Source organism: Neoarius graeffei, chromosome 9 (assembly GCF_027579695.1).
Source record: "Neoarius graeffei isolate fNeoGra1 chromosome 9, fNeoGra1.pri, whole genome shotgun sequence".
In the NCBI taxonomy this organism is placed as follows: Eukaryota; Metazoa; Chordata; class Actinopteri; order Siluriformes; family Ariidae; genus Neoarius; species Neoarius graeffei.
The window spans coordinates 92019976-92034203 of NC_083577.1; the positions used below are offsets into that span (position 1 = coordinate 92019976).

The window sequence follows — 14228 nt, forward strand, 5'->3', positions numbered from 1 at the left end:
AAGAATAATACATAAAAACAGAGATGGCTATATTAGATTTTTTTTTATAAAATGTGTTCTAGGTTGGTAATGTCAGTGGTTTGTTGGAGATCTTATCACCTCAGGGTCCTGTCAAGTCACCAAAGCTACTAACGTTTGAGGAGATCAAACAAGTAAGAGTTGTCCCTCTGCCTTTATTCTATTCACATTAACAGGATATGAGCAGTCGCGCACTCTGATTGGCTACTCTACTACTAGGATATCGGCTCATATACCGTGAGTAGAGAAAAACAAAATGGCAGAGCGTGTTGCTGAACCAACCGAGGATGAAATAAAAACTCTACTCAAAAACAAAATGCCAAAAATTGTTATCAAGTATTTAAAAGAAACAGAAATAGCTAAAAGAATATACCCCCCCCCCCCTTGTTCCACACTCCAGCCCAGTCGGTGGTCGTAATTCACCTTTAAGTTAGTTTGCTAACCGCCAAAAAACCCTAAAGAAGAAGACCCCCCCCCAAAAAAAACCAAAAAACAGAAATATGGAATAAAAGTATTTGATGGTAAGAATGTATTTTTTTCATTTTTCAAGAATTATTATTATCACATTTTTCACAAATTGCTCCTGTCATTTCATTGGTTTGTTTACATTCTAAGCAGAAATGATTTTGTCGGAGATTTTGTAAAAAGTTTTTATTTATCCAATTTGCAAAAAATAACAGTAAAAATGCTCTGTTTCTCAAAATCCAGTGAATGTGGATAGAATAAAACAGTTATTCCACTCAATCTTGTCATACATGGATTATAGACAACTCGGTGCTACGCGCCTCATCGACTATCAGCTCATGTACGACTCGATTTCATGGAATAACTCTTAAATATATCCCTGTGTGTGTCTGTCTGCCTCTCTCTTTATATATATATATATATATATATATATATATATATATATATATATATATATATACAGGTGTGGTCAGAAGTTTACATACAGTGACATGAATGTCATGGCAATATTTGGGCTTTCAGTAATGTCTTTGAACTGTTCTTTTTCTGTGGCAGAATGATTGTACAGCATACAGCTTTAATAAAAAAACCACTAGAATTTGATGAACAAGTTTAAATTTTTTTTGGGTTTTATGAAATCAACACAGGGTCAAAATTATACATACAGGGTCAAAAATATACACTCACTCACTTAGATTGTTAATTCAGAGGTGCTGAAACTTCCAAAATGTCTCTTATTTTGCCAAGGCCGAGGTCTCTTAACTTCCTGTTAGTGATCATGATTGACTACAGCTGGTAGCTTCTCTGTGCCTTCATAAAAAGGGTTTGTTTACAGCACTCATTGGATTGACCAACACTTAGTAAAATGGGAAAGTCCAAGGAGCTCAGTGCAGATCTGAGAAAGAGGATCGCAGATATACACATCTCTAGAATGTCTCTTGGAGCCATTTCTAAACAACTGCAAATTCCAAGATCAGTTCAAACAATTGTATCCAAGTTATTGTGAGGTGTAGTCACTTTGCCAAGCCACTTTGCTTCAAGAAAATCCAATCTGTCACCCTCAGCTGAAAGGAAATTGGTTTGGATGGTCAGCAGCAACCTGGGAATCACCATGGCACAGCCCTGTTATGAACTGGAAGCTGATGGATCACTGTCTACAGTTCAGATCATCATGGACTAAGAGGCTGTTATCCAAGAAATAACCCTCTGCTCCAAAATTGACACCTTCAAGCTTAAATAAAGTTTGAAGCTGACCACGCGGACAAAGAAAAAGCCTGTAGTGGATGTTCATTATGTCTAACTATTACAGATATTTTAAGTTCGTTTCTTAGACAAGGATTTTTTTTTCAAGCTTGTTACCTCTTTAACAGTTTCGGCGAGAATCTCCCGCCTTCTTCAGAAACAGTCACCAGATGTCGAGTGGTGACGTCACCACTCGACATCTGGTGACTGTTTCTGAAGAAGGCGGGAGATTCTCGCCGAAACTGTTAATGAGGTAACAAGCTTAAAAAAAAATCCTTGTCTAAGAAACGAACTTAAAATATCTGTAATAGTTAGACATAATGAACATCCACTACATATTAAAAATAAGTTATGGAGAAGATTGTGCCAAAGAGGTACGCTACCTGGAAAAGCTAGGAAAAAAATTGGCGCAACAAAGAAACCATCTCCGCTTCAATCTCCGCTGCCGAGACGAAGGCGTCATTCCAGCAAGCCTCTACATAAAAAATCCGATACCAACAAGAAACGCGGAAAGGACCATCGAAAAAGCGCGAATGACTCTGGTAAGAGAAAGAATCAGATGCACGACTAACAAAATCAACAATTTAAACACAGAAATAGCACAAAGAACACAAGATTTCAAACGCCGGTTCAAATTCAGCAGTGAAATGGAAAAAAATATGGAAGAACATCTGAATGCAATACAAGAACAAGAGTTTTCAAAAACAAAAACACGCCATATTAAAAAACTGAACAGACTTATCAATAAGAAACAAAATAAATGCAAGGACAAGCAAACAAACGAAAAATGGATTTGCAACCTGTCTAAACACACACTAACAACAGCAGAACGCACTATACTCTCACGGGGACTAAACTATGCCATCACACCAAATAAAATCCCGCATGAAGAATTCATATTAGCCACGGAACTAGCGTGCAACATGATACAGGACCAAGGACAGAAGGCAGCAGTAAGGAACGAAATAGCAGGCATCCTCACCTCAGCTAAACCGCCACCCAGAAACACAACTAAACAGGAAATGGAAGCCATCAGAACACTCACAAAGAACAAGAAAATAGCAATATTACCGGCTGATAAAGGGAGGACCACGGTTATCATGGACACTAATCAATATGAAAAACAAATGAATGAAATGCTCACGGACCCAAACACATATGAAGTATTAAAAAAAGACCCGATGGAGGAAAAGAAAAAAAGACTAAAGCTATTACTCAAACCGTTAATGGACAACAATAAAATCGATAAACAAACATACAACCACCTCATCCCCACAGCAGACATCACCCCCCGGATATACGGCACACCGAAAATTCATAAACCCGGAGCACCACTAAGACCCATAGTAGACAGTATAGGATCAGTTACTTACAACCTTTCCAAGACGCTGGCAGACATAATCAAACCACTCCTCGGACTCACGGAATACCACTGCAAAAACTCAAAACAACTGGCGAAAGAACTAAAGGAAATCAAGATAAAAAAGGATGAAATGTTTGTATCGCATGACGTCATATCCCTCTTTACAAAAACACCGGTCACAAACACACTCAACATAGTAGAAAACCGGTTAAAAGCAGACAGAACCCTGAAAAAACGCATAAAACTTACAGCACAGGACATAAAACTATTACATTTCATTTCCACGTCCACATATTTCCAATTTAGAGGCATAATCTACAGACAAAAAGAGGGATTTGCAATGGGGGACCCGCTATCTGCCACTCTATGCAACTTTTTTATGGAGGATCTGGAAACCCGAGCCATAGAAACAGCACCGGATGACTGCAAACCCATTTTCTGGAAACGATACGTTGATGACATTCTTGAAATAACCAAAACAGGCCACACACAACAACTCACGGATCATTTAAACTCCATAGACAAGACAGGCAACATCAAATTCACACACGAAGAGGAAACGGACAAGACAATAGCTTTTTTGGACTTAAAAATACACCACACAGAAGAAGGGAACATTAGAATCACAACATACAGAAAACCGACACATACCGACCAATATCTTCTCTGGACATCTGAACATCCCATCGCACACAAAATGTCAGTAATCAGAACACTATCCGACCGAACACAGAACATCACAGAGGAGAAAGACAGACAGGAGGAGGAACAACACGTCCAACAGGCATTAAAAAACTGCCAATATCCACCGTGGGCAATTCGAAAAGGGAAATTACAGACACAAATAAAAGAAAAAAACAAACCGGGGCTTTGTCACACTACCATACATAAAAGGAGTTACAGAACGCATCCAACGATCCATGAGGAAATACCACATCAACACCCCGGTCAAACCGTACAAGAACCTCCGACAGCTGCTAGTTCACCCCAAAGACAAAATACAACTGGACAATAAATGCAACGTCATCTATGAAATCCCTTGCCGTTCATGCAATAAAGTCTATATTGGTGAAACGGGCAGATGCTTCCACACTCGCAGGAAAGAACACCAAATAGAGAGTGAAAAAGGAACAACAAAAAGACTCACAAGATCCGAAAAAGAAAAAGCAAACCAAGAAAACTTAAAATCAGCCATTTCAGACCACTGCAAACGACAAAATCACATAATGAATTGGGAAGAGGCCAGAGTCATTCGCGCTGAAGAAAATAGATTCCAGCGTTGGATTTTAGAGGCAGTGGAGATACGTAAGCGGGCGCAGAGGACGATGAACCGGGATGAGGGAGCGTAAGCGCTGTCACACACCTGGAGCGCCGTCCTGGAGGAGCGACCTGACAGCAGGAGGCGTGGACTACCTGTCAAATTGGGCGTGACGTTCACGCCTCCGTAACGCAACATCAGCTGATAAGGCACGTCACCACTCGACATCTGGTGACTGTTTCTGAAGAAGGCGGGAGATTCACGCCGAAACTGTTAACGAGGTAACAAGCTTAAAAAAAAAAATCCTTGTCTAAGAAACGAATTTAAAATATCTATAAAAGAAAAAGCCTTCTGGAGGAAAGCTGTATGGTCAGATGAGACAAAGATTGAGTTGTTTGGCCACAATGACCACCATGTACAGAGGGACACTGTACCAGCTGGTGGTGGTGGTAGGATCATCATGCTCTGGGGCTGTTTTGCTGCCAGTGGAACTGGTTCATTGCACAAAGTGGATGGAATAAAGACGAAGGAGGACTACCTCAGAATTCTTCAACATAAACCATCAGAAACTTGAACACGACTTGGGAGTTACAACAGGACAATGAACCCAAACACGCATCAGAGCTGGTTGTGGAGGATAAAGCAGGCGAACATTAAGCTTAAAATAAGTCCTGACTTCAACCCTGCTGAAAATATATGGACCGTGCTTATAAGTCGAGTCCATGCCAAGAAGAAAAAAAAATTTAATTGAACTCTACCAATTCTACCATGAAGAGTCGTGAAATATCCAACCAGAATTCTGCCAGAAGCTTGTTCATGGGAAACAAAAATGTTTGGTTAAGGTGACTCTTGCAAAGAGACATTTTACCCAAATATTAGGTGTGCTGTATGTATATTTTTGACCCGTTATGTATAATTTTGACCCTGTGCTGATTTCAGAAAACCCAAAGAAAATTAAAACTTGTGCACCAAATTCCAGTGTTTTTTTTTTTATTATTAAAGCTGTATGATGTACAATCATTCTGCTACAGAAAAAGAACAGTTCAAAGAAATTACTGAAAGCCCAAATATTGCCATGACATTCATTTCCAAGATGACATTCATGTAAACTTCTGACCACAAATATATATATATATATATATTTTTTTTTTTTTTACACACACACAGTGGATATAAAAAGTGTACACACCTCGTTAAAATGATCGGTTTTTCTGATGTAAAAAAAATGAGACCATGATAAATAATTTCTAAACTTTTCCCACCTTTAATGTGACCTATAACCTGTACAATTCAATTGAAAAACAAACATATCTGTCCAGGGGAAAAACAAAAAACAAGTTTTGCCAGGCAAAACAAACCTCGCCTGGTAGCACTTATGATGAATATGAAGGAAGATATCGGGGAAAAAAAAAATGCGTCCCCTATGGGTCCCTGTAGCTCCTGCTTAAAAATAAAATAGTTTTCTGATCCCATGTCCATACAGTAAATATAGCATATATATTTACTCCATGAGATAAGATAAGACTTTATTGTCATTGTCACTTTTCCAAAGGTATAATGAAATTGAAGGTGCTGTTGACGCATTATGAGTTACAGAAAAAAAAAAGAAAAAAAGGGGAGAACAAATAAAGTATAAAAATAAATGGTAAAATATACAGAGTTGCACTAGTAAAATGGTATAAACAGACTATAAACAGAAATCTATTGTATGGTTCTATATGTACACGGATTGCACTTCAAATAGTACGAACAGAATTGTTTTGGTTCTGTATGTACACAGATTGCACTGATAAGAAAAAATATACACCCATGCGGCACGGTGGTGTAGTGGTTAGTGCTGTCGCCTCACAGCAAGAAGGTCTGGGTTCGAGCCCCGGGGCCGGCGAGGGCCTTTCTGTGCGGAGTTTGCATGTTCTCCCCGTGTCCGCATGGGTTTCCTCCGGGTGCTCCGGTTTCCCCCACAGTCCAAAGACATGCAGGTTAGGTTAACTGGTGACTCTAAATTGAGCGTAGGTGTGAATGTGAGTGTGAATGGTTGTCTGTGTCTATGTGTCAGCCCTGTGATGACCTGGCGACTTGTCCAGGGTGAACCCCGCCTTTCGCCCGTAGTCAGCTGGGATAGGCTCCAGCTCGCCTGCGACCCTGTAGAACAGGATAAAGCGGCTACAGATAATGAGATGAGATGAGATATATTGCACAAATTGCACATTAGCCAAGAATAGTTTTATTGCACATTTGAGTTTAAAGCCATGATTGCTTTGGGATAAAACTGTTTTTTAGGCAGTTTGTCCTGGTTTTCATTGCTCTGTATCTCTTGCCTGATGGCAAAAGCTGGAAGAGACAATGACTGGGGTGTGAAGAGTCTTTTGAAATGTCCATTGCTTTCCTGTGGCATCTGGAGGTGTAAATCTGTTCCAGGGTGGGGAGGGGGCAGCCTATTGTTTTCTCTGCTGCCCTAACGACCCTGTGGAGCGCCTTCTTCTCTGAGGATGTGCAGCTGCCGTACCATACACACAGTCCGTACATGAGCACACTCTCTCTCTACGGAGCAGTGATAGAAGGCCCGGAGCAGATTTTGGGGGAGACAGTTCTTTCTGAGGATTCTCAGAAATACAGTCTCTGCTGCACCTTCTTCAGCAGCTCCTTGGTGTTGGCACTCCAGGCAAGGTCGTTCTCCAGTTCAGTGCCGAGAAACCTGAACACCGGGACCCTCTGCACACAGGCCCCGTTGATGATGAGTGGCTGGATGTCAGCTTTGTTTTTCCTAAAGTCAATAACCAGCTCCTTTGTTTTGGTGGTATTGAGGAACAGATTGTTGACTTCGCACCACTCTGACATCCGCTCCACCTCATCCCTGTATGCTAGCTCACCCTCTCGCCCGAGATGAGGCAGTAACCACAAAATGAAGCATAATCCAAAAATGAACAATTTAAATATCACAGAAGTAAAATATACCAAGTGTCTGTACTTTATATTATTCTACTCTTCCCTCTTACAGTTTTCCAAACTGAAACCTCCGAACCGAGGCTGACATACACACGCTGTCGCCACGACCCAAACTCTTATTTCCCGGAAATGGCCCGGCGCTACAGCTCAGTGGAACGCACTTTCCCTCTGGAATAACCATAAACATGTCTGAAAGCGATTTCTTTAGTCCATTTATTTTTAATTTGTAATTATAATAATAAATCAACAGAGTGGGGAAGTTTTTATCAATGGGGTTGAAAAGTGGGCGTGGCCAACCCCCTTTCTTTGCATATGTAAACTAACCAAGAAACCATCCAATGACAACAGTGTATGCAAATGAAGCAGGTAGTGATCCAATCAGCGTGTTTGTGGGAGGAGTCTTTCTGAGACAGCACTCCTGCAGTCTGAGTTCAGAGTTTGTTTGGTTTTTTTTTATCTTTTTGGTCACTTTGACCTTGACCTTGACTGGATGACCCTCAAAATGTTGGAGGTTCTATTTGAGTCCAATGCCTATCTATCCTGAAAGTTTCATGAAGATTGATCCAGCTGTGTTCCCGTAATATTGTTAACAAAAAAACAAAGAAAGAAACAAAGAAACCCAACCGAAAACAATACCTCGCCCCCGGTGGACTCCATCCCGGGTGAGGTAATAAAAAACGTACAATAAGCTGGTTACATAAGTGTGCGCACCCTTAAACTAATACTTTGTTGAAGCACCTTTTGATTTAATTACAGCATTCAGTCTTTTTGGGTACACATCTGCCGTCAATTAAAATGACTCTGATTAACCACAAATAAAGGGGTCGCCAGTGTCCTGTTTTACACCGTGGTGTGCTGGGGGGGCAGCACATAAAAGAAGGACACATCCAAGCTGGGCAAACTGATCAGGCGGGCCGGCTCTGTGGTCAGCATGAAGCTGGACTCTCTGGTGACGGTGGCAGAGAAGAGGACTATGGACAAACTACTGAACATCATGGACGATGCCAGTCACCCTCTGCACACCGTCATCAGCAACCAGAGGAGCCTGTTCAGTGACAGAATGCTCCTTCCCAAGTGCAGGACGAACAGACTCAAAAACTCCTTTGTCCCTCACGCCATCAGACTGTACAACTCCTCTCTGGGGGGGAGGAGGGGGAACAGGAGGACAGAGGACGGGAAGGAGCAGTAGCCTAGCCTGACAAAAAGCAATACCGGACAATGTGCAATATAAATGTGCAATACCTCTCCTGCTGGACTTTTTTCATTTTTTTAATATATTTGTATATGTAAATGCTTAATTTATCTAGAAGTTTTCTCTATTTTCTATTCTCTGTTTATTCTGTAATGATGCTACTGGAATTTTAATTTCCCTGAAGGAGCCCTCCCAAAGGGATCAATAAAGTTCTATCTAATCTAATCTAATCTAATCTAATCTAATCTAATCTAATCTAATCTAATCTAATCTAATCTAATCTAATCTAATCTAAAATTCAGACATTTGCTCAGTTACATCCTCCAGCAAAAGCCAGGGTTCACAGAGAGCTTACAAAGCATCAAAGGGATCTCATTGTTGAAAGGTATCAGTCAGGAGAAGGGGACAAAAACATTTCCACCGCATTAGATATACCATGGAGCACAGTGAAGACAGTCTTAGACTTAGATAACCTTTGTTGTCATTCGGTATGCAACAAGTGTACACAGAACAAAATTTTGTTGCAATTTGTCTCAGCACAGAATTAAATATGAAAGTGTATTAAATTATGCAGCAGCAAAAATAATAAAGTGCAATAGTATAAAGTGACCTGTGGAATTAGGAATGTTCAAGTATAAATAGAAGTTTAGAGTTTGGATTTAGAGTTCAGCAGTCTGGTGACCTGGGGGAAAAAGCTGTTACAGAACCTGGTGGTTCTGCACCGAATGCTGCGGAACCTCTTTCCAGAGGCCAGAGGGGAGAACAGACCATAGTGAGGGTGTGAGGGGTCGCTAATGATGTTTCTGGCTCGGGACATGCTGCACTTAGGTGTGATGTCCTGAATGGAGGGAAGAGAAGTCCCAGTGATTTTCTCCGCTGTCCTCACCACTCTCCTCACATTTTTCCAGTCAGAGGTACTGCAGCCTCCACACCACACAAAGATGCAGCTGGTCAGAATGTTCTCTATGGTGCTTCTGTAGAATATATTGAGGATGGGCAGGGGCAGGTGGGCTCTCCTCATCCTACACAGGAAGTGCAGACACTGCTGTGCCTTCTTGACCAGTAACGCGGTGTGTTACTGTGTTACACACAGACCAGGTGAAGTTGTTTGTGATGTGCACCCCCAGGAATTTGGTGCTATTGACCACCTCCACAGCCATGTTGTTGATGAGAAGTGGAGCATGGCTGGGCTGGTTCTTCCTAAAGTCAACAATGATCTCTTTAGTTTTGTCCACATTCAGGATCAGGTTGTTTTCCCTGCACCAGCCCACCAGCTGCTCCATCTCCTCTCTGTAGGCCAGGTTGTTGTCGTCCCTGATGAGGCCCACCACTGTTGTGTTGTCCGCAAACTTCACAATGTGGTTGCTGGCAGCCCTGGGAACGCAGTCATGTGTCATCAGAGTGAACAGCAGAGGGCTCAGGACACAGCCCTGAGGGGAGCCTGTGCTGAGGGTGATGACAGTGGAGGTGTTCTGTCCAACCTGCACTGACTGTGGTCTTTCAGTGAGGAAGTCTAGCAGCCAGTTGCATAGGGGGGTGCTGAAGCACAGGGGACCCAGTTTGTTCACCAGATGCTGTGGAATGATGGTATTAAACACTGAACTGAAGTCCAGGAACAGCATCCGCATGAGTGTTCTTCTCCTCCATGTGTGCAAGGCTCAGGTGAAGAGCAGAAGAGATGGCGTCTTCAGTGGAGTGGTTTGGCTGGTAGGCAAACTGGAAGGGGTCAAATGTGGGAGGGTGCCTGGAGGTGATGTACTCCTTTACCAGCCTCTCAAAGCATTTCATCATAATGGGGGTGAGTGCGATGGGCCGGTAGTTGTTGAGTGATGTGATTTGAGGTTTTTTGGTACTGGGATGATGGTGGCAGTCTTGAAACATGATGGGACTTTGGCTTGATCCAGTGAGGTGTTGAAGATGTCCATTAGAACATGAGCCAGCTGGTCTGCACATTCCCTGAGCATCTGACCAGGAATATTATCGGGGCCTGGGGCCTTCTGTGTGTTGACTCTCCTCAGAGTCCTCCGCACCTCAGCTGCATCAAGACAGAGTGCTTTTTCATCCTGATAGGGAACAGCTTTCACCGCAGGAGTACTATTTAGTGCCTCAAACCTCCCAAAGAAGTTATTGAGTTAATTGAGGAAGTCCGCGTCATCATCACACTCGGGAGGGGCTATCCTGTAGTTTGTGATAGCCCGTATGCCTTGCCACATATCCCTGGTGTTGGTGGCGTCGTGGAAAAAGTCCTGGATTTTTTGACTGTGAGCGCGCTTTGCTAATCTGATGGCATGGTTCAAGTTGGCTCTCGCTGTTCTCAGTGCCTTCTTGTCGCCAGACTTGAAGGCTGAGTTCCGTGCCTTTAGCATTTTGCGTATTCATAAGTCATCCAGGGTTTTTGGTTGGCCCGGGTGGTGATGCTCTTTATGTCGCTGATGTCATCCATGCATTTATTGATGTAGGCTGACACAGTTTAGTTTAGTTTATTAGTTTATTTAGCAGGGGCCATGTACAGAACAAGTCCCATACCAGAGTTAGCTATACAGCTAATTTTCATCTGTGGTCCTTGGGCAGGGGGCTTAAACACAGACATGGCATACTCATCTATGCTGGTATGATCATTGTAAGTGGCAGCTGCCTTAAACATGTCCCTGTCAGTGCACTCAAAACAGTCCTGTAGTGCCTCCATAGCCCCCTCAGACCACACCCTCACCTGCCTCACTGTAACTTTCCCTCTGATCAGCAGGGGCTTATATGCAGGGATTAGCATAATGGATAAATGGTCAGAAGAGCCAAGGTGGGGGTGGGGGGCTGCTCTGAATGCATCCTTCATGTTGGTATAGGCAATACCTAATGTGTTTTCTCCCCTGGTTGCACAATCCACATGCTGGTGAAAGTGAGGGAGAACTGTCTTCATGTTGGCCTGGTTAAAATCTCCAGCCACAATGAAAAAGCCCTCAGTATGAGTGGATTGCAACTCACTGATAGTCTGGTAGAGAACACTCATAGCCTCCTTTGTGTTAGCGCTGGGGGGGCACGTACAGCAGTGATGGAAACGAAAGTAAACTCCCTGGGCAGATAGAATGGTCTACAGTTTACAGTCAAAAGCTCAATGTCCAGTGAGCAATGGCTTGAGACCAACTTAGCATTTTTACACCAATTGTTATCGATATAAATACACAAACCACCCCCTTGGGATTTACTGTTTAGTGCGCAGCTCCTGTCAGCATGAAATGTAGCTAGCCCCTCGATGCTAACAACATTGTCTGGCATTGATGAGTTAAGCCATGTTTCTGTCGGAATTATTGCGCAGCAGTTCCTCATCTCGTTCCTCATGATGTATTTTTTTTGCAAAGCACCTTTTGATTTAATCTCAAGACAGTCATCAAGAAGTGGAGAAAATATGGGACAACAGTGACCTTACCGAGAACTGGATGTCCCTCCAAAATTCATGAAAAGACAAGATGAAAACTGGTCAGGGAGGCTGCCGAGAGGCCTACAGCAACACTGAAGGAGCTGCAGGAAATTCTGGCAAGTACTGGTTGTGTACTACATGTGACAGTAATCTCCTGTATTCTCCACATGTCTGGACTATGAGGTAGGGTCAGAGAAAAACATCCAGGCCTGGCTAAATTTTGCAAAAAAAAACCCCATCAACTCTCCCAAAAGCATGTGGGAAAATGTGTTTTGGTCTGATGAAACCAAGGTTGAACTTTTTGGCCACAATTCCAAAAGGTATGTCTGGCACAAAAACAACACTGTGCATCACCAAAAGAACCCCATACCCACGGTGAAGCATGGTGCTGGCAGTGTCATGTTTTGGGGTTGTTTTTCTTTAGCTGGAACAGGGGCTTTAGTCAAGGTGGAGGGAATTATGAACAGTTCTAAATACCAGTCAATTTTGGCCCCAAACCTTCAGGTGTCTGCTAGAAAGCTGAAGATGAAGAGGAATTTCATCTTTCAGCATGACAATGACCCCAAAAAAGTTTTGGAACGGCCCAGCCAGAGCCCAGACCTAAATCCAGTTGAAAATCTGTGCGGTGACCTGAAGAGGGCTGTGCACAAGAGACGCCCTCGCAATCTGACAGGTTTGGAGCGCTTTTGCAAGGAAGAGTGGGCAAATATTGCCAAGTCTAGATGTGGCAGGCTGATAGACTCCGACCCAGAAAGACTGAATGCTGTGATTAAATCAAAAGGTGCTTCAACAAAGTATTAGTTTAAGGGTATGCGTGCACACTTATGCAACCAGCTTATTGTACGTTTTTTTAATTTTTTATGTTTTCCCCCGAACAGATTTGTTTGCTTTTCAATTGAATTGTACAGGTTATAGGTCACATTAAAGGTGGGAAAAGTTTTGAAATTATTTATCGTGGTCTCATTTTTTTACATCAGAAAAGCCTATCATTTTAATGGGGTGTGTAAACGTTTTATATCCACTGTGTGTGTATATATATATATATATATGAGATAACTGCTAGTTTAAAGGATTTAGGTACATAGCCAGTGCTAAGCATTATTTTTACAACCCCGATTCCAAAAAAGTTGGGACAAAGTACAAATTGTAAATAAAAGCGGAATGCAATAATTTACAAATCTCAAAAACTGATATTGTATTCACAATAGAACATAGACAACATATCAAATGTCGAAAGTGAGACATTTTGAAATTTCATGCCAAATACAGGTAGTCGTCGACTTACGACTGCGTTTGGTTACGACTGACCGGTCGTAAACCAATCTGGTCGTAAGTCGGCCTATGTTAAATGAATGTAAGTATATTGTGATGTGTAATGATATTGTAATCATCTTAATGTCTTATTTTATCAACATTTTCTTATTTCATTACCTTGGCTCATTATTTGGTTTAAGTCAAACACTGCATACTACACTGCGTACAGTACAATTCGTTTAATATGTGCAAAACAAAAAATACGAAATACAGGTGTGAAAAATAGAAAACATTTTAGTTTATAACATACCAAAATACAAATGTAAAACATAGCAAAATACAAAATTTAGTGACCGCTGGCATCACTGGTGCTTGGCTGTGGGTTGTCTACGTCATCATCAGCTGTTGCAGCGCTCAGGCTGGCGGGAGCATTTGCTCGTTTCATAAACCGGGAGCTGGGGCGGAAACTGTATGATGGAGCGCGCGAGAGAGAGACTGCGCATGTGCCTGGAGCTGGGGCGGAAACTGTTGTATGCTCAGCTAGCTCAGCTGGGAAACACTTGCCAGTCATAACCAGACGGTCGTAAAGTCGATCAGTCGTAAGTTGCATAGGTCGTAAGTCGACGACTACCTGTATTGGCTCATTTGAAATTTCATGCCAAATATTGGCTCATTTGAAATTTCATGACAGCAACACATCTCAAAAAAGTTGGGACAGGGGCAATAAGAGGCTGGAAAAGTTAAAGGTACAAAAAAGGAACAGCTGGAGGACCAAATTGCAACTCATTAGGTCAATTGGCAATAGGTCATTAACATGACTGGGTATAAAAAGAGCATCTTGGAGTGGCAGCGGCTCTCAGAAGTAAAGATGGGAAGAGGATCACCAATCCCCCTAATTCTGCGCCGACAAATAGTGGAGCAATATCAGAAAGGAGTTCGACAGTGTAAAATTGCAAAGAGTTTGAACATATCATCATCTACAGTGCATAATATCATCAAAAGATTCAGAGAATCTGAAAGAATCTCTGTGCGTAAGGGTCAAGGCCGGAAAACCATACCGGGTGCCCGTGATCTTCGG

The 14228-nt window shown here is 42.2% G+C and overlaps 1 protein-coding gene across 1 annotated transcript in view; it reads left to right on the plus strand.

The window, feature by feature from the left end:
• Positions 1 to 14228, plus strand: part of glb1l (galactosidase, beta 1-like) — a 54863-nt gene that overhangs the window by 32805 nt on the left and 7830 nt on the right. The window contains exon 12 of the mRNA XM_060930459.1: positions 63 to 152. Within this exon, the coding sequence (XP_060786442.1) occupies positions 63 to 152 (90 nt within the window). The remainder of the gene's footprint in view (positions 1 to 62; positions 153 to 14228) is intronic.